Source organism: Pleurodeles waltl, chromosome 4_2 (assembly GCF_031143425.1).
Source record: "Pleurodeles waltl isolate 20211129_DDA chromosome 4_2, aPleWal1.hap1.20221129, whole genome shotgun sequence".
Taxonomy (NCBI): domain Eukaryota; kingdom Metazoa; phylum Chordata; class Amphibia; order Caudata; family Salamandridae; genus Pleurodeles; species Pleurodeles waltl.
Genome location: NC_090443.1, coordinates 1,059,730,438 through 1,059,751,775, shown reverse-complemented (window position 1 = coordinate 1,059,751,775; position 21,338 = coordinate 1,059,730,438). Strand labels below are relative to the sequence as shown.

At 43.4% G+C, this 21,338-nt stretch overlaps 1 protein-coding gene across 1 annotated transcript; it reads left to right on the top strand.

Annotated features, from left to right (window-relative positions):
- Window positions 1-1,526: 1,526 nt before the first annotated feature.
- On the top strand, window positions 1,527-2,468 carry LOC138294035 (olfactory receptor 5V1-like). The gene has a single exon (XM_069233285.1). The coding sequence runs from the start codon at window positions 1,527-1,529 to the stop codon at window positions 2,466-2,468; it is 942 nt and encodes a 313-aa protein (XP_069089386.1).
- Window positions 2,469-21,338: the final 18,870 nt, after the last annotated feature.

Sequence of the window (21,338 nt, the reverse complement as noted above, 5' to 3'; positions counted from 1 at the left end):
TGGTCCGCCATCAAACATTTTGTGGTTTTGCCATGTGATTTTGAATCAGGTGAACCACAGGGTATGCAACAGTGTACAGCCTCTACTGGCTCCACTTGCAGAACCCTTGGCTTGGCATTTAATCCATCACTGGAGTGCCGGGGCACAGTGGAGGTTGCCCCACCATTTTCACTTTCACTGATCAGCCCTGTCTAGATGAAGGTAGGGAAAGAAATGTCCCTATTTTTATTTTTTGTTTTACTGAAACACATTTCTGCACAGGAAATTTAATTCAGTAAAAAAAAAGGTATCCCGAGTCAGTGAAACATACATTGTGCCCACTGGGCATTCAGACATCCCTATGGTGTAACTGCTGCTCTGGTAGATGTACTAAAGACATTGAGATCACCTCCTGGCAGGAAGGGATCTCCAATTATGGCTTATGGTCCTCCAGTTGCAGAGTGCCATGTTCCCCTGGGGTTTGAAGACCCAACATTGTAAATTACATTGGGACCACTCAGGGTCATATAAAAATCCTAATCTTATAGAAACCTGCCCTTCACTACTCTAGCACTTGATTTTAAAGAGTGCAAACAGAGGTAGAATGCAAATCACGTTATAAAAAAATAACAATAAAATAAAAAGAATTACTACTTCCATAGAAAGTACAATTAGTATCATTTTTGTAAACTGAGTATTTGCAGGAGAAAATGATAGTAAAGATGGCAAATCTCTCACGGGTGGTGAAACATCGACCTTGAATTTGGTATGAAGAAGTATAAGAATAGGGGTAGGGGGAATTCTGCAGAGTTGCATAAAAGCGCCACAAAAGTTTGTCGAGTTTTGCCAACATGTGGAAATATCAATGTCATGCTGCTAGTGCATTGATTTGATACTGGTAGCCCATTCTGCACTGAACAATCAGCACCAATGTCACCACACTGTGTGAAAGAGTGTAGAGCTATTCTAGTTGATTTTGCAGCCACCAAAGTAGGAAATCTACCTGAGAAGCAGTCCTCTAAGCTACCCACATTAGAAAATCTCAATTGAGCTAAATGACCCCAGATCTCGCTTGCCAGCTCACATTACTGGAGCCTAATGAGAGAAATAATTAAACCGTAAGGCATTTGGTGAAATTTGTTCTGAACTCTGCATTACAAGAGTACCACAGAAAATCCAATCAATCCCGAGAGCCGAATGAAAGTTTTTGCCCAGGCCTAGATAAGAATACATGTTTTACCACTTCCAAGATAAATCAAGTAAGTACCATTTAGTTTGGTAGAAGCAGCATCTGTCAGCTAATGTCTAGCAGATGACTTAGAGCTCTGCTATGAAACAATAATTTAGTTCTCACCACAGCCCTAACCCATGAACTCTCTGCATGATAAGATATGTAAATATTTGTTTAATATGACAATTTACTGTTATATTTGTTGTTGGGCTCGGAAATACAATGACCATTAAGATTGTTTTGTTCATATTAATATTGTTTTATAATTAATGTCATATTCCTCACAAACATTCCTCTTTTAACAAAAGGCCTGGCCATGGAGAGGTCCAACCAGACTCAGGCGACAGAATTCATCCTGTTGGGCCTGTCTTCCATTCCTGAGGTGGAGAGTTTCTTTTTCGTGATTTTCCTACTGATCTACATGATCACCCTGGCTGGGAACATCCTCATCATCATAATAATATGCCTAGACAAACATCTTCACACCGGTATGTACTACTTCATCTGTAATCTGTCGTTTCTAGACTGCTGCTACTCCACTGTCACTGTCCCTAAGATGCTGGCAAACCTTCTACTCAAGAAGAAGACTATTTCTTTCACTGCCTGCATGTTACAGCTTTATTTCTTTGCTAGCCTGGTGTCTGCAGAAAGCCTTCTACTGGCTGCCATGTCAGTTGACCGCTACATTGCAATCTGTCGCCCTCTACATTATGCCAGGATCATGGACCAACGTACCTGCTCCTGGATGGCGGCTATGTTCTGGGTGGTAGGATTCTTGAACTCTGCTGTGCATGTAACTTTGATGAGCAGGCTCTCATTTTGCAAGTCCAATGAGATACAGCACTTTTTCTGTGACTTCCCCCCTCTGTTTAAGCTTTCATGCTCCAAGACATTCATCAACATTCTGGTCATCCTTACACTGGGCTGGTTCGTCGGTTTTGGGGGGCTCCTCATCAAGATTGTGTCATATGCTTTCATTATCACCACCATCCTGAACATCAAGTCTTCTGAGGGCCGAACCAAAGCCTTTTCCACCTGTGCTTCTCACCTGACAGTGGTCATTATCTTCTACGCCGTTCTGCTATTCACCTATTTCCGGCCCACAACCACTAACTCATTCTCTATTGATAGGTTTGTGTCAGTGGTGTACAGCATCTTGACTCCCATGGTAAACCCAATGATCTATAGCCTCCGAAACACTGAAATAAAGAAGGCGGTCAGGAAAATCATTGATAGAATCCAGAGAGTGACAAAGTGAACATGGATACATAGGGAGATGAGTGTTGGAAGGCATAGTGCATTAGTTCTGTCCACATTGGGTGCAGGTCTGCCTTTGGCATCAAGCTATGCTTGTTTTCCTGGACAATTTTGAATACTATTGATAATTCTGCCCCAAGGCACCTAGTTGAGGGCAGTTCTGTGGATTTATCTTCCTTTCACTGAAGGAGGACTTTTATATGTAACTCCTGGTCCCAAGCAGACAAGTCCTCTCTCACAACCTTCTATTTCAGAGCACCTTCTCTGCTAGTTAATTGAAGGAAATAGAGTCACAGAGAAAGTGAAAGGTCGAGACAGTTTAAAGGGTAGAGTACCATTCTAGATTAAAATAAAAACACTGAGCATAGCAATTAAAAGGATTATTAAGAATTTTCCATGACAGGAGAAGTGCTCTAAATTGGTGGTTCTCCTGTCCTGCCAAACCAGGGGTCCTGGTCTTCAGTGACTATGGGCCTCATTATGGTTTTGGCGGCCTGTTAAGCAGACCTCAAAGCCGCTGCAGTCAACAGACCGCCAGTGCTGGCAGTCTGTTGACCCCCATATTAGGAGCCCTGTTTGGACTTCCACCCATTTATGGGCGGAAGTCCGACTCTGTCGGCCTGGCCGACGGAGTTGAAAAGGTGGTTCCACCACCAGCACTGCCACGGAAACAAGACACTGCCCGCCATATTATGATACGTAATGTAGCGTGGCGGAGTCCTGTCGGCAGTGCTGTGCTGATGGTGGAATACGCCATGACCCATCCCCTCTTGGACGACTACCTCGTTGGAAAAGGTAAGTTGATCGTCTGGAAGGGGGGTGTAGGGTGCGTGTGTGTGGTGTGTGCTTGTATGTGTGCCTGAATGGGTGTGTGTGTCTGTATGTATGTGTGTGTGGAGGCTGTGTGTGTCTGCATGTATGCGGAGGGGAGGGTGTTGTGTCAGTGTACGAGTGGGTGTGTGTTTGTATGCAAGAGGGGTGGGGGTATCTGAGTGCATCTGTGTGTGTGGGAATGGGGGTGTCTAAGTGCATGTTTGTGAGCGAGTGAGTGTGTGTGTCTGGATGTATGTGTGAGATTGGGGTGTGTGTCTGCATGTATGCACAGGGGGGTGTCGGGATCTGAGTGAGTAGGTGTGTGTCTTGGGATGCATGTGAGTGGGATGTATGTGTGCAAGTGTGCGAGTGAGTGGGGGTGTCTTTGTGCAAGTGTGCGAGAGAGGGGGTGTCTGTGTGCAAGTGTGCAGATGAGGGGGATGTGCAAGTGTGCTTATGTGGAGGGGAGAGTGTGTGAATGTATGCGTGCGTTAGGGGGTGAATGATTGCATGGGGTGTGTGTATGTGTGAGTGCAAGTGGGCGTGTGTATATGTCAATGTCAGAGCGGGTGGGGGTGTTTGTATGGATATGTGACGTTGTTTGGGGGTGTTTGTAAGTGTGAGGACGGGTGGGGGCCTACATGGAGGTGTGTGGATGAGTGTGGGGGTGCATGGAGGTGTGGGGACATGTGTACATGTGTGTGCCGGCAACAGGAATGGGGATTCCTGTCGCAGGGTGCGTGACCACCAGTGTTTTCGTGGTGGGGTGACCACCACAGAAAGCCTGGCAGTCTGCTGCCTTAAAATCTGGCAGGCAGACCGAGGCCTGCAGCCGGCCCGGAGGAAGGCACCGCCTGCCGCGTTGGTGCGGTCGCACCGGCAGCCAGGCGGCATAGTGGTGGTTTGGCTTCCGCCAAACTCCACAACTTGTAATGTGGCGGTTTTTCCATCCATGTCGGCAGTCCACTGACCGCCAAAACCATAATGAGGCCCTATGTTTCCACTGGTGTGCTTAGACACCCTCAGGGGTGATTAGTGCACTATACAAATAAATGTAATATAAAATAACACCAGAGTGTATCATCAGCTGGCTTAGCCAGCAGATACCCTTGAAATAGCAGACTGTCCAGGAGTGAACTGCTGGGCAATATTTATGGTCAACCAGCCCTATTCACTGGGGAGCGTCGAGTAAAGATTATTTCAGAATGGATCCACCATGCACCCAGTCAGGGAAAACAAACAATGTCTCTGTGCCTCAGTGTCATTTTTTTCTGAAACAATCTGTCTTTAGGATTTAGTTGTGGAAAAATGGTCATGCTGGATATATGAACGTGATACCTAATGGAACATTAGGCTGATGAAATTTGATTAGGTGAGGCAAGCTATTATGTCTTATTCCTATAAGGCCTCACTAGCTTTTTAATAAATATAGAATTTATAACTCGGTGGTGTTCATGTTGTTTGGGTTATTTTCAGAATCAAATTTGTATATTTACAACAAGCTGAAAGAGATCTTTAATCTGGTCTCAAAAGAGAATAATTTAGAGTAATGTGAATATTGACTTTAAAAAAATGTTTGTAACGTACAGTGTTCATCTTTGGGCAAAGATTAACAATGTACAAATACAATTTACATTCCGAAGCTGTAATTATATTTTCAGTAAAAATGTTCTTTGTTAAAATAAAAAATGTAACAAATCTGAAATAGATGATCCGTCGATGGAAACCGAATAGTAGTATACAGTATAGGTTGACCTGTCATCTTGAATCATCCTATAAAAGGGTAATTGATTGCAACTGAAGTGAAGAAAAACATTTATTTATCTAATTTCAGCCCTGAAGAAGTGGCACAGCTTTCAGCGAAACACACGTTGGCTGAAGCTAGTTTTGGAAGAAAATAATTTTTCTTTTCTGCATCATAACATGTTATAATAAGCCTATGATGATATTTGAGTCTTTTCCTTATGTTATTCAAGAAGTATACTGATAAAACTGAGAAGAATACTCATAATAAAAGAAAATAAGAACTTATAAGCACTTTATTGATTAATTTGAGTGCCCGCCAAATATTATTCTGTTTCAAAGTTGAACATTATACACTCAACAATCATAGTCCATATCTCAAATGAGGAAATGATGCTGGATTTAATGTTTTGCAATCCAATGACTTCACAAACGTGATAGATATCCCCCCACCTTACTACAATTGCATTGTGTGCTATGGCAGTTGGAATAAGGCTGAAAAGGTGTCTGTCATGTTTCTGTTCAGGCCCTAAGATTTCATGAATAAAGTCTAAGTTCGTACCCAACTCAACAGCAAATATGACAGCTCTATTGTCCTCATTTACAGAGACGAACACACTCAAAGGATAACAACCTGCCATTGTGGTAAGAACTCATGTTCTGTGCACTAGAACAGGTTTCTAGTTTGACCATAAATATTTTAGAATGAATATTTCATTTTCTTCTGATCCTTGAGTGTGCTATTCATTTCTGAAAGAGGATCTGGTGTTTCACTAACTGTCCCTGTGAAGTCTCATGGGACTGCACATTACCTGAAAAACACCTTCTGCAATTCTCTTCTGAACCCCACTCTCTTCTGCACAAGTGGGTCTGCTCCTTAGCCCCCAGGACTTCCAAAAGCTAGAATGCAGGCAAGGAATGACAATGAGTGGAATAGAATGATAGCTGTGCATAACTAAGCCACCTGCAGCACTTCTGAGTGGCTACCAAACACTACTCATGTATTTATTTGCAATGTTTTGCTATGTACCTCTGGATACAAGGACCTTCCGGGTGACATTTTTCATAGGTAGATTTGCTCACATGTATATTTACTAGTACACTTTTGCTTGTCACCGTTTATGTATGCAGATTTAGACTTACACATCCCCACCCCATGAAACCTGGTGGTGGATTCTACTATAATAGGATTTACAAGTACAAAATTATTACTAGTAACTTTGAACATATAGGCGGGAGTTGGCAGGGGCCTGATGGAGGTAACACATAATGCTGAAAAAGGAAACCTCTAAATTACTCACTTCACTAAGTTGTGTGAACCCTGTACAAAGCTGACATGAGACTCAAATGCCAACACATTTGTGGTGATTAATTTAATGTCTCAGACTTAAAGTATCCTATTTATAGTGCTTCTTAGACATTGTGCGACAGGAAATTGCATACCTACTACAATCTTTTCTGACAGAATAATTGAAGTCAAGTTCTATGTCTTATATGTATCCTTTAATAATTGTTTGTAATGTACTTGTGTGGTATCTAGAGTACTCTTAAAAATTGATTGTAGACCTTATAGCACCTTTTCATTGACTTTCAAAGTAGGTAGTCTTGATTGACAGGCCTGCTTTTTGTGTAATGCAAAATGTGCATTTTAATTTTAATGAAATTTAAAATAAAAAGAATGTTGAGGCAACTTCAGCATGGCATTCATGTATTTAGGGGGTCATTATGAACCCCAGCGGTTCAGCCCGCCATGCTGTCAGCGGGTGAAAAGCCCGCCACCGTCATGGGGGGGCTGAACAGCCACATATTGAACACCCTCATCCACCACCAGTGGAAGGAATCATTATCCGACAGGGCAGCGTAATGATCCCTACTGCCCCAGCCTTTCCCTGGCGGGTTACCCTGCCAGGAAAAAGGCTGGCGGAAGGGGTGTGCTGCCATATTCCAAGATTTCTGTGTCTTGTTGATCCCTCTGGAAGCCCATGAAAGAAGGGATTGGTAAAATGAAAGAGAGAAAGGATCAAGAGGCCAACCACATTGATGCAAGATCTTTCACAGAGACTAAATACACCGAAAAATGTGTACAATAGCTTCCTAATTTGAGAATCAAATGAGAGATTACTATCAACCCAGACTCAGGTTCTACACCCTCTGGACTGGACGGGCTCCAGCCACAGGCTGCTAGACAATACACGAGTGTTGTAGAGCCATTTTAGTAATGTCTCTAGGCACATTACTTTAGGAACTATGCCTGTTGTTTGTGCCCTTTAGCCCAAGTACATTTTATTCTGCTTCATTTTTATTATTTCATGATCAGCCACATTTGTGGTCCTGTTTTATTTGCTTTATCTAGTAGCTCTCTCGCCTAGGAAAGCATTGCGTCTTTAACAGGACATTCTTTTCACTTTGTGCTTTCATCAAGGCTGCAGCAAAATAGGGTTGCAGACAAAGTGCTCCACTGCGTCTCCAACATTCATAGAAACATACACATCCTTACGCGGTGACATTTTCTCAGAACATCAGCTGTTTTATTTTAAAAACACTTCTCTGTTCCATGCACGTTAGAGGGAGATTAAAGCAGATGACCACAACTACATGCTAATTGACTTTCTTACTGCTGCTTGATGATACTACCGGTTCCTTGGCCTACATGGGGTGGTGTCTCTCTAAACAACAGTCTTCCTTGCTCAGGTATGGAGTATGATGTCCTCAAGACATGGCTCTTCGACCAGTAACACCAGCTCCCCCCCCAGCGCCTTGAAACCCTCACGGGTACGTATTGCGCTTTATAAATCCAATGATTGATTGATTGATTGAAATCCTGAAGCGGGGATTAGGGCTTATCACGCGGTGCTGTAACATAGATTAGGAAGGAAGTGCATATATTAGCATAGCAGAAGTATGGTGGGAATTTTCTTTGTTTTAATTTTCGTGCCACCATTTTGCTTCTAGCATGTTTCATTATTCTAATTATTGTAATCCATGCCATTATATCAAAGATGTATCCATTTTTGCCTTTGTTTGTCTTTGCATGTGTGAGACTAATGTAACTAAGAGAAAAGGATGCGATCTGATACACCATGATTTCCCTGAAAAGTCATTAGGTGATGTGCCCAGATGCCACAAATCATTCCTGCTCTTGGGCGGAGGTGAGGTGCTGCTAGTTGGCAGGAAATAGTTTAGGCCAACAATTGTCACATGGTGTGGGATTGGACTCAGTTCCTCACAATTCAGGTGATGCTGCCTCCCAAATCCAGCAGCCTCATTAATATAATGAGAGCCCATGTGACACAATAACTCTGTCAATAATCTAGATTCTGTTCTATTGCAGCAAACTTTTATGAATTTGGAAGCCATCCATCTTTAAATGACATTGAAACACCCTTTAAGTGGTGGGAGCCCCATAAATGACAAGCGTCCAAGACTCAACAACAGTTGGGTCTCATCTTTGCAGGAGAGTGTCTGAAACGTCCTGATGAGCCCCCTTAAAGACACATTGAAATGCACTGCATAGGAGGAAGAACTAGGGGAATTAAATCAAGAGAATGAGGACTATTTTGTGTCATTGGAAGAACAAATGTAGGGTCTAAGAATAGAAAATGGATGCAGAATTAGCTAATTTTGTACATCTGCAAGAGGGTGCTTCATGAGAGCCACAGTTGACTGTTTCACATGCATCAACATAATAGATATATTTTTAGATTTCCTTTTTTACATATATTTACAAGTGATTCCTTTCAACCCTTTCTACCACCAAGTGTTAAGCTCTGACCATCAGTTTATATGAAATGGTTCATCTTTCTGGTCTGATTGAACACCCACTCATGCCTCATCTGCCATCCGCGATGATGCTGGTATTTCTATGCTATGAAGGCAAGGGGGAGACAGTCAGGCCTAGATTTATGGGCTTTCGACATAGGGCACTGCAGCAAGCCACCTTGCTGTGCTGCCCTGCATCAAAAGGAAAGGGCCCTTTCCCTCTGCGCTGGTGTCGTTTTGGCTGCCTAGTGCCAATGCAGGCACCATTGCACCATGGTGCAAGGGAGTCTGCGTTGTAGGCAGGATTGTTTTTGTGCAGGAAGAGGCACTGTCCTGCATAAAAAATCTTGGAAGGCATTTTCAGTTTTCTGCTGCAGATAAAATGAGGAGAAACAGTGATATTTCTTCTTGTTGCACCTCACAAGAGGAAGCGTAAGGTTTTGGTGCATCCCCAGATTTACAGGCTCTTGTAAATCTGAGAATGCTTCAAAATCCATGGATGTTGCATGAGAACAGACACAACGCTCATGTAACGTTTCCCTAGTGAAGAATAAGGCAACACAGAGATTTGAGCTGCCTTGCCTTACTCCACATCTATGAGGCCATTAAATGCCATGCAAAGTGGCTTTGCTTGGGCTAATAGATATGGTTGAAAGGTTTGCACCGCCATTGCGTCACTAAAAGTGATGCAACAGCAGTGCAAACCTCTGAGAAATCTGGCCCTGAGTCTGTAGTAACTAGTAGATCCTCCACATTTTGAGGAACTAGTCGATCAAGATTGGGTAAGAAGAGAGGTCATTTGTTCATCAATGAGACGTGTGTGATGTTCTTCAATCAGACCTTAAGATTAATCAGGCACCAAAACAGTTGTTGACCTTTCAACAAGTTGTGTGCTGGAGTATGCAAGATCCAAATCAGACCCTTTATCTGGTTGTTTTTCATTTCTTCTAATTGGAAATATAGTATTTCAAAATGCTCTTAAATTGGAATTATACTTCTGGTGGGTGATATAAGGGGGAAAGCAAGGGCACTGCAGCGTGTACAGAGTGCCTGAGACCAGACTGGGTGTTGAGGCAGTAGGCATTTTGCCAGAAGGATCCAGTCTCAGAGGCTGGCGTGTTGCCCAAAACCTGCCGGAGGGCCTTTAGTACCCCCTGTGTTAAGATATGTACCACTGGAACTCTCTGGTCTCGTGACCCCACCAAGTCCTAAACCAAAAGCTATGCTGCTACAAGTCATATATGTGTGTATGAATGAACTTTGGAAGCTTGTTGTTAGACAGCAGAAGCTGGAGGTAGGCGTCAGTGACTTACTCAGCTTCCCTGTTCTGAGAAAGGTAAGTGGCCCAGACTTGGGGTAGAAGACAAGAGGGCAGGATGGCTGAGTTTCCAAGATAGAGTCACGTCCCTGCCATCAGATCATTGTAGGCTCAGCAGTGAATTGCTCTTGTGGTCGCCTGCAACTTTGTGTGAGTTCTGTGTCAGCAAGTGGCACAAATAAACAAAAGTCAGCGAATTAAGACCTAAGAAGAGGGGTCAATTGTCTTCTTGATTCTAATTAGGTGACACAACTAGAGCACCAGATAACTTTGCAGCATTTATTAGTGCGTGGAGACTCTTGTTTTGGGAGACACTACTCATGCTCTGCCAACAGATCTTTTGAGCTCATTGTGACCTTGACATTGCCTTAAGAGTTGCTGCCTTTGTGTGACATCCCTGAAGACCACCACCTCTACAGCCACCTCCTGCTGTCCTTTCCTGCTACTGACTTTAGCTGCAGCCACTCTTCACTGATGCAATACTGTTGAATGCAGTGTGGTGCAATGATATGCAATGCAGCACTACTATACAGTGTAATACTGATGTAATGCAGCCTTTCTGCTCACTTGATAAAAGAATACAAAACCGCTTGAACAGTGAAACAACCACTACTTGATGGATTGTAAAATGTAAAGTATTTTCTGTGAAAACTCAACAATTGTTGGACTTGCTATGCCACAAGTGTACCTTGTATTGTACTTTTTTAGGACTTTCACTAATGACCTGAGGTACATCACCTTTCCTTCTGACCTTTATTAGTGACCTGAGGTACGTCAACCTTACCTCTGTGTTTAATTACTGACCTGACATACATCACCCTTCTTTCTGACTTCTATCACTGATCTTCAATATTGAACTGCTCCTTCTGACTTCTGTTAGTGACCTGACATTCGTCACCCTTCCTTCTCCCTTCCATACTGATCTGGGGTACTGAACCCTTCCTTCTGACTTCTATTAGTGACCTGTGATACTCCACCCATCCTTCTGACTCCGATTACTAATCTGTGGTTCTGAATCCTTCCTTTTGACTTCTATCACTGAACCTTCACTTCTGAGTTTTGTTACTGACCTGAGATACGTCACACTTCCTTCTGACTTTTAATACTCATCTATAGTACTGAACCTTTCCCTCTGATTCTTTGATTGACCGGAAATACTGACACAAAGACCATATGGTCAAACTCCATCTTAAGTAGGCTGAGCCTCCATTTTCTTTATTTTTGTAGAATCATCAGCATGTCGGCCTTTACCGCAGATGTCATCTGTCCTTATCTTTCCAAGAACCTGAGACAGTGTCAAGTCAGTCAGACATAGATATCAATAAGATACCTGAAGCAACATTCTTCTAGAACAAGTGCCTTGTTATCTCTATTTTAATGTCAAGCAAGAACAATAGCCAAAACAGTGTAGTGTGAATTGTCATACTTTTACCTTTTATATTTGTAATTATAATGTGTTTTTATGTTATTTGCTTATAAGAATGTGTCTTAGACTAACATCTTATTTCTCATTGGCTATACCAGGCATTCCTAAGGTAATGTTCTAAATTCCATTTTCAATGAGATATAATATAAAATATAATATAACAGGGCTGCCACTTAATCCTTTGTGAGGAGCGGTCCTTCGCCTCAGATTATTGTGCAAGATACGGCCAAGTCTGGGAGGAGAGGAGGTGATATGATGTCTGTTTACCCCTCACAGGGACAGGAGTATGAGTGAGAGCACGGTGGGGAGGGTAGCCATTATTGGTACTTTTCTACTGAGTGGAGGATGATTGCTATATTTCTCATTCGAGATTTGCAGTGGAAAACAGATGTTAACAGATATTTAAATAAAAGTTGGCCAACAGCAAAGAGATTTTACAGGTATGTTAATTAGGCTGTACTATAACAAATATAGTTAAAAATAAACCTGTAAGTCTATATAAGCTGAAAGAACATGTGTAGCTTCTAGACACTACAGTAAAAGGCAAAACAGAAAGGAGATTAGATGAGAACATTAAGTACAAATATAGTGAGCAGCAAAGGAGGAAGAGGGATTGCCATACTGAAAATATAATTATTTTATTAATCCAGTATGATTGAATCTCTTTCAATTTAGATGCGGATGCTTACTTATAGTAAGTAATTGAATACCCAGTTACAATCCCACAAAAGCACTTGTGTATCCACCACTCATATAGACAGTGACTGACACACTCTGTCACACACCTATAGAACCGTTCACGAACCCATTTACTCACTCATACATCAACTTACATAGTCATTCACACACCCATGCAGGTGCTGTCACCCCCTCACACACCTACACAGTAGGGGTGGATGGAATTTTTAATTTTGCAGGGGGAATTGAAGGAATTTGCTGATTCTGTGTAACTCTTGTAACATGGGATTACTAATAAATGTAGGGCTGAGCAGCACCTAGCCTGGCCGAGCAGCGGAGGCCATGCACCAGTGTGGCTAGGGACCCTGGGCAAGAATGGCCACCATGCAGAGGAGCATGCCAGTGTGAAACCTTTGGTGCCAGCTGGGAGGTGAGCAGTCTGAAGGTCAGGGCATGTGGAGAGGGTAGGGGGTGGATTAATTTATCACAAATTCTAACAGTAATTAATGGAAAGTTATCACAGTGACTTATTCCAGAGTCTCTGTACTTTTGTGCTGACATCCAGCTGTTAATGTTATTTTCCAAATTGCTTCAGGACTTTTGTGAATGCTGAGCTTGTGCTGTTGTGAATGTCAATCCTGCCTTTTGTTACTTCAGCACCCGTGCCACAAACGGTATCATGTTCACTTCACTCACAGACAGAGGCCCTCATTACGAGCCTGGCGGTCATAGACCACCAGGCTCGCGGTTGGCGGGAGCACCACCGACAGCCCGGCGGTGCCCCGCAGGGCATTCTGACCGCAGCGCTTTGGCCGCGGTCAGAAGAGGGAAATTGGCGGTCTCCCGCCAGTTTCCCGCTGCCCCATAGAATCCTCCAAGGCGGCGCAGCTTGCTGCGGCGCCGAGGGGATTCTGACACCCCCTACCGCCATCCTGTTCGCCAGGAACAGGATGGCGGTAGGGGGTGTCGCGGGGCCCCTGGGGACCCCTGCAGTGCCCATGCCAATGGCATGGGCACTGCAGGGGCCCCCGTAAGAGGGCCCCGCTTGTACTTCACTGTCTGCATAGCAGACAGTGAAATACGCGACGGGTGCAGTAGCACCCGTCGCACCTTCCCACTCCGCCGGCTCGATTACGAGCCGGCTTCATGGTGTTAAGGTCGTTTTCCCCTGGGCTGGCGGGCGGCCTTTCGGCGGCCGCCCGCCAGCCCAGGGGAAAACTTGGAATACCCTCCGCGGTCTCTGGACCGCGGAGCGGTATTCCTGACGCGCAACATTGACGGGCGGCCTCCGCCGCCCGTCAATGTTGGAATGAGGGCCAGAGTGTGTTTGTACCTGCATTGTTGTTCTAACACATCCTTGGCCTATGAGAGGCATTTCTATTGCCTTGCTTCCTCGTGCCCCTCTTTGAATTGCACCACCTTGTTGCCACCCTGACCTACTAAAGACTATGGGCCTGATTACAACTTTGGAGAAGGTGATAATCCGTCCCAAATGTGACAGATATACCACCAGCCGTATTACGAGTTCCATAGGATATAATGGATTCGTAATACGGCAGGTGGTAAATCGGCACTTTACTGTCACTTTTGGGACGGATGAACACCTCCTCCAAAGTTGTAAGCAGGCCCTATATGCAGAAAAGAACAAAGAAAAGAAAATTGTGTCAGAGAAAAAGTCAGTGCAAGAGGTGCGTAAAGTGTGCATCTTCACAGGGAGATCAGGGAGCAGAGTCCATGCCACTGAAGCAGCCCAGTATATTGAGTGGAGTGCATATTGCAGAGTTAATCCTCCAGTCCCTGCTTGATGTTCTGCAGGAACAGCAAGGCTGCTCATCTATGTCAAGTTGAACAACAAAGCATGTATTTTCTAGGTACCATAAGCAGCTCGTACGCGGTACTGGGATGTTTTGGCTCCATCATATTGCAAAATTTCTCTTCTCGACAAAGGCCAAGGGCAGACCTCTGACTGCTGTGTACAATGATTGGCAATGACAACTGATGTCTCTATTGAGCCTCTCCGAACCCAGGCTGCTCCTGATGGAGCGGGCACCTGATAATGTTTTCAAGTCCGTGGCTCCCAGTCACCAGCGGAGGTTACTAATAGGGATCTCATTACATGTGGGTTATTAAAATTATTGGGTGGGTGCGGAAAAAGTGTTAAGTATTCCAGATTATGTATTCATGGCCCTGCATGAGGACCAGGGAAATCCACGAAGCTTCGCAGAGGGAATGAATTTCTCAGGCAAGATGTAACAAAAACAAGTCAAAACGCCTGCAGGTTCAATGTGGTAAGGCGTTCAACGCTCCTGCATAAAATGAGATATTTGTTAATTTCGAAAGGATCAAAGCCCCTCTGAAATGCTATTAAATGTTGGTGTTAATCAGCATTTCCTTAAATAAAACACTACAAGCAATAGTTATTTGGGATTTCCATACTTAAAATGTACGTCAACGAGTTTCTAGAAGGCAGAATCATGGGGTCAGTTCAGACTGTATGAGTCTCCACGCTCCCTCCTCCTGCAACCCTGAGCCTTAGGGTGACGGGTGCATAGCACGGTCTCCTAGACAATAATGCAAGAAATAGAGAGGGAGCGGCCATTCTGTGCCTACAAATCACCACAGGCTTTTTCCAATGATATGGGTGATGTAGTGAGAAAATTAAAGATTCCCTAAACCGGCCTCTAAAGGGAACCTCAATGAACAAAGCGCATAGGTGATGGACATGGCTCTCAGGGAATGCTTCCTCGCTGCAGGCACAGTGAGTGAAATCCTTTGTTAACTAGATTCTTTTCTGGATGCTTGTAAAATCTGTCTTCGAGATCTGGATACATACATCTACACTGAAAGGATAATGAAAATTAATGATAGTGTTAGCGCGTCAGAGCCTTAATAAGTTAACTTACAAGGAGACACATTTAGGTCGACAAACCTTTGGACCACATTTAGGGACTTCCCAGTACGAGATATTTCCTTGGCATCACCAACCAATAAATCAATGAGCAACCAATAATGACAATCAATTTCTCAATAAACGATCAATAGGAATCATTAATTGAACACCCCATGTCATTTCGGTCATGAATAACCACACCAATTTAGTTAAGTGTTAAGATTTTTAGTTCCCAGTTAGTTACAATCTAATACCATGTCTGTTAACTTCGATATCAATAAACCACATCAGAAGCACTTCTAATTAGCAATCTGAGCACAACTTAATCAAGACATAGACTATATTCATTCAGTATTTAGACACAACATTTAATATGAATCAACTTAGCAGAGTATCATTAGTACATGGTTCAACAAAGCAAGAACCCAGTCATTTGTCTATTTGCACACGGTATTAGTGAATGCCTTAACTAACCTCAAATTAGCATTAGCATGTCGGGCTTCATGCAAAGGGTTTAGTGAACAAGAATTTAGAAAACATCTAAACTAAGGCCCCTATCAAAGTAGCAGTTGGTACATAGAAAGAAAAGGCAAACAGACAATCACAAATTGGCAAGCAGCGTCAGACTTTGTCCTCAGGACATCAGTCGATTCACCATCAGCAGAGACAGGGCGGGACACAGTCTCGGAATAGCATAGCTAAGGAACATATTACTTTCCTCAGATAGAAGGAAAAATAATATCAAGCAAAAGGCGGGCAGGGGATGGTTTAGATGATAGGACAACTAAAGTACGGCTCTGAGTTTCCGGTGAGGAGAGTGGAGAAAATGGGTAAAGAAAATGGATGGTTTCTTCTAGAGTCATGCCGTTAAATCAAAACTGTCTAACTATTCCCTAATTCCTCATTGGATAAAGTTTGGTCCATCATTATCTCTGTCCAATAATTTGGTAAGCGCCTTACTAGAATGTTCCACAGTTCACAGTCCCAATGTCACGGATTGGTCCATGTTATTGACGTCTTCAACAGTTGGAATGTCAGGTAGAGAATGTTACACTTTGCTCTCTAATCAGTGTCTTCATTGTCTTCTCCTAGTACGGTTAACCTTGCACCTGTTACGAATTACACTGTTGCATCTAGCAAGAACGTCGCCTTGAGGAAGTCGGTTCTCATGAGAAAAAATTAACTGCGGCTCCACCCATAGAGCTCTTGGAAAAATACAGCTCCGTGTCCTTTAGGAAAACAGCGCACGACACGTTAGAAAATACAATTCAATATGAGGTCAGGCAACTAGGCCCAAACCCCGCTAAGGTAAAGCCCTCCGTGTACAGTAAAGCAACTCTCAGCACATAACCCTAATTATGATATACTAATACAAATTCAAACATTATTGCATAAAATTCAGAATTAATAAGCCTTTTCACTAAACTTTGTATAAATTGATAACCACTCCCCGTGGGCACATTTCAAACGTGTGCATTATTTTCTATGTTAACACATTTTCCATGCAGCTTCATCACACAATATATTGCTAGCTTTTCATATTAATATTGCTTTTAAAAGACACACTCCAACAATAGTCCCTTTCCTGTTTCACTGTACTATGCCTAAAAGTTGAGCGGAACTCCACAGAATCTCAAAGTGTTTTTATGAGTAAGACTCATTCATGTACCCAGCACTCAAACAGTCATTTGCAAATGCACTTACACACAATAGACCCAGTTATGTACCCAGTCACCCACCCATAGAGCTAGTCACATACTTATTTGCAAAACCATACAGCCAGTCATGCACCTAGTCAGACATGGTTTGCGCCTCTAGATATTCAAATTAGTTTTTCTCCAATATTTCCAAAACTACTGAATGGATTTACAGCAAAAAGTGCTCTTTCTGGACCAAGAGCTACCTTCCTACCAAATTTGGTGTAATTAAATCAGTGGTTCTGGCTGCAGTCATGTTCAAAATCCCTATGGGAATCAACATGGGAACCGTGCTTTTATTGACCCCCCCCCCTTTTTCTCAGCCCCCGCTAGACAGATCACCCTGAGACAGAAGTGTGCAAAACACTTAGGACCGCGGGAGCACCGCCAACAGGCTGGCGGTGCTCCCAAGGGCATTCTGACCGCGGCGGTATGGCAGCGGTCAGAAACGGAAAACCGGCGGTTTTCCGCTGCCCTGAGGAATCCTCCATGGCGGCGCAGCTTGCTGCGCCGCCATGGGGGATTCCGACCCCCTCACCGCCATCCTGTTCCTGGCGGTTTTGACCGCCAGGAACAGGATGGCGGTGAGGGGTGTCGTGGGGCCGTAAGAGGGCCCCACAAAGATTTTCAGTGTCTGCCATGCAGACACTGAAAATCGCGACGGGTGCAACAGCACCCGTCGCACCCTTCCCACTACGCCTGCTCCATTCGGAGCCGGCTTCCTCGTGGGAAGGGGTTTCCCGCCGGGCTGGCGGGCGGCCTTCTGGCGGTGGCCCGCCCGCCCAGCGGGAAACACAGAATAACCGCAGCGGTCTTCTGACCGCGTAGCGGTATTCTGTTGGGGGAACTTTGGCTGGTGGCCTCCGCCGCCCGTCAAAGTTGGAATCACCCCCTTAGAGTCAGAAATGTTATAAATATCACTGCACCATTTTTATGGGCCTCCCTGCAGGGGAATGCCCCCTTTGCATACATTATGCCTGGTGGATGCATAATGTGGCCCAAGGGGTTACAAAGTGGCACAATGCAATCATTGCACCGCTTTGTAAATATGGCAGAGGAGAATTAAGATGATGTCAGGTGTGCCACACCTTTGTAATAAATATAGAATGTTAGCTATGTAGTTGTTCATTAGAATATTGTGGGGAGGCAGAGGTCAGGGGCACATACTCAGATAATTGAGGGCAGGCAGGAGTGTGCAGAGGCAACAAGTTGACCACACTGGGCAGGCAGGAGGGGCAGTGGCAGGGGAAAGGGGGGGCTGGGGCAACAAACCAACCATCCAAGACTGGCAAGAGAGGTTGTGGCAATATAACAAACCAAACTTGTAGAAAAGTTGGACTTCTGGGCTACATTTAGACCAAACCTCCAAACTAAAATAAAAAGTCGAACTTTACTACAAGTAAAGTTAGACTTTTTGTCTAAGTTTAGGCTTTTGGTCCAAGCTTACCTTTGTGAATCGGGCTCCTGATGTTTTTAAGCCCAAAAGGGCTTTACTTTATCTGCCTCCTGCCTAAAGTCAATAGGGAAAATCAATTCCCCATTTTTTTTCAAAAGCTCCCTCTTACTCAGTTCGAAATGTTGGCAAGTATGGTCCATTGGATCATAGACGGCAGGAGGAATGGGGTAGAGACATGGACTCGGATAACAGAGAACAGGTGGAAGATGGGCAGGGGTACCAACTGTCCTTACAGGGTAGGCATCAGGGGATGCAGCAACACAATACACTATACAGGGCAAGCGAGATGGAAGTGCAGTGCAACTGGTCATGAAAAGCAATAGGGAGAGGACAGGGCCATGCGCTTGGACAATAGAGAGCAGAGGGGAAAGAGGCAAGGGCAGCAAGCTGACCATACCGGAGAGTTGCAGCATAACGGACTACAAAGGGCAGGAGGGAGGGGCTTGTGCATACACTTCGGCAACAGAGGATAGGGAGGAGGTGGTTGAGGCAGTAAGCTAAAGGTTCGGGGCAGGCAGGAAAGGCAGTGGCGGATCAATGGCCACACAGGGCTGTAATGGACTAGGACAATGGATTGCAAGGAGGAAGTGGGCAGGAGCAGCCAGCCTTGTGGATGCAGCACAATGCCTGGCCAGGCCCTGCATCCAACACTTACCACCATGCTTTGTAATGGGCATCTTACATAATGTTTAAAAAAACTCTAGAAGTTCACAAAAAAAAAAACAAAGTTAATTAGGACATCATAGTTAGGAAATGAAATTTAAAAAAACATAGAAAATCACTAAAACCCAAATGTTACAGGGACATTATAGTTTGGTTCAGATTTTACAAGCACAAAAGCATAGACATGCAGCTGTTATAGTTAGAGTTATTTCAAGTAACTATAACTCGCGCTCTCTCCATGCACTGATATTTACCCGTTACATCACTCAGGACATCTTCTTTGTTTTTTTTGTTTTTTTTCAGTGAATATATATATATTATATATGTATATATAGGAATACAAATATAGATATTTACATATATAGATATAGATATTGATATATGCATATGACTAGCATATATCTTTCGTGCTGTTTAATGAATGTTCAAGAAATTTTCCAAGAATCTTGCTGTACATGGGAAATTTCGGGGCGATCCGTCAAGTGGGGGCTGAGAAAAAGGGGGGTCAAGAAAAGTGTTTTTCCAATTATAATTCCCTTAGGGATTTTGAACATGACTACAGCCCAAACTGCTGGACGGAATTTCACCAAATTTGGCAGAAAGGTAGCTTTTGGTACAGAAAAAAGCCTTTTGGATGGTTGATGCAAATCGGTTGAGTTGGTTTTGAGATATTGAAAGAAAAAGAGATATAGATATCTAGAGGGGTGAAGGGTTCGCAATACTTCAGATCTCGTGCAGAGATCTGATTGGCTGCCAACTCTTCAACCAGGAAGATTGATCAAACTGTGCCAAAGTTATTAGCAAAACAAAAAATGCTTTTTATATAGAAAGAAGGTCATAACTATAACTACCCAGTGGTGACAACCACTAGGTAGTGTGTGTGTGTGTGTGTGTGTGCGTGTATATATATATATATATATTTTACTCCTTTCTTCTCTGCCGCTTCCGCCAAGCTACCTGCAGTCGAGTGGTGCGTAGTATCCGGCGCGGCCACAAATGATATGAATCCCAAAGTAAACTAATGCGAGTAAAACACACACTCAGGAACGATCCAACTTAATATATTCAAGTACACAAATGCTTTCATTCAGCCCCAGCAACGCGTTTCTGCTAAACAGCATTGTTCGCGCTTTGGGTGGCCGTGCTCAACAGCCCACTAGGAGGTGTCATTATTTTACAATTGCATGAGATTTGGCATCTTGGAATAGAGTTTGTCATTGTAAACTTACAAGTATCATAATAGAACCTCAACTAGCAAAACAATGGGAAAAATAACATATTACAAAATATGCCATAATTAAGTTCTACCCCCTAATTTGTGTGGTATTTAAAGAACAAAGGGTCTATGGTTTCTATAGTCTACAAAACATAAAACACCAATGCAAGATTCTTGCTATCATCTTTTCAGAATATGTAATTTTTGTGTGCAATTTTACATGTTTCAAGGATAAAGCCTCAGGGGGTTACATTGTCAGAGAGGCTTGCCAAGTATTATAACAGAATACCTTAGCAAGGGGGGTAACATATTGCCAACATTTGTCTCTCAAGCCCAAGTGGGCTTATATTTATCGAATATATCTATAGAATGTGATTACAGGTGGGTCATATTTTGCCATAAATCATGCACAACAATACTGTCCAATACCCAGTTCTGTAAAATGCAAAAGGAAAAATATTACCCTGGTTCTCCAAGTTTTAGAGGAAAAGGGTAGGGTGTTCTAGCTGGGGGCCATCTCTTGAACCCAGCTTTCCAGGTGAGAGTCCCTTCCTCTCCTCTGTAAAAAGATAATAAAACAAATTCTGGTTACTCTTTTTATCTGAGGGGGTTCTGAACATATTACTCCTATCATTCAATGGTTACAGCACACAGTTTAGGAATCTCTGCTGCATTCATACACTTCCATACTCTAAGATGCCCAGTGACTACTACTCCAAATGCATGTGTAATTCTTCTTCAGAATTCAACCAGTTCGGTTATGTGGTTTTAAGTCTAATAAGCCATCTAGACTCATTTCTATGCAACAGGCCCACCTGGTCTCCCCCTGGAGGTTTGGTGGAATATGCTCAATACCTGTATATTTTGATAAAGTCTGGTCACTGAAATGGTACATCTCATAGTGTCTGGCAACACGGTAATGTTCATAATGATTCCTTATTGCTCTAGGTTGTTCCAATAGTCTCTTTATTATTGGGTGTACTGTACTACCTACGTACCTTAAACCAAATGGACATTCCAGAACGTACACAACAAGAGAGGTATTACACTTAATACATTTGGGAATTACTTTTGTGCTGTGATCTGGTAATATAGTTTCTTACAATTAGATGAGTGTGTACATGCTTTACATTTGCCACAAACAAAATACACTTTCAGGGGTTCTCCAATGGCATTGATGTTGTCTGCTCCTATGCTGATGTCTGTTTTCAC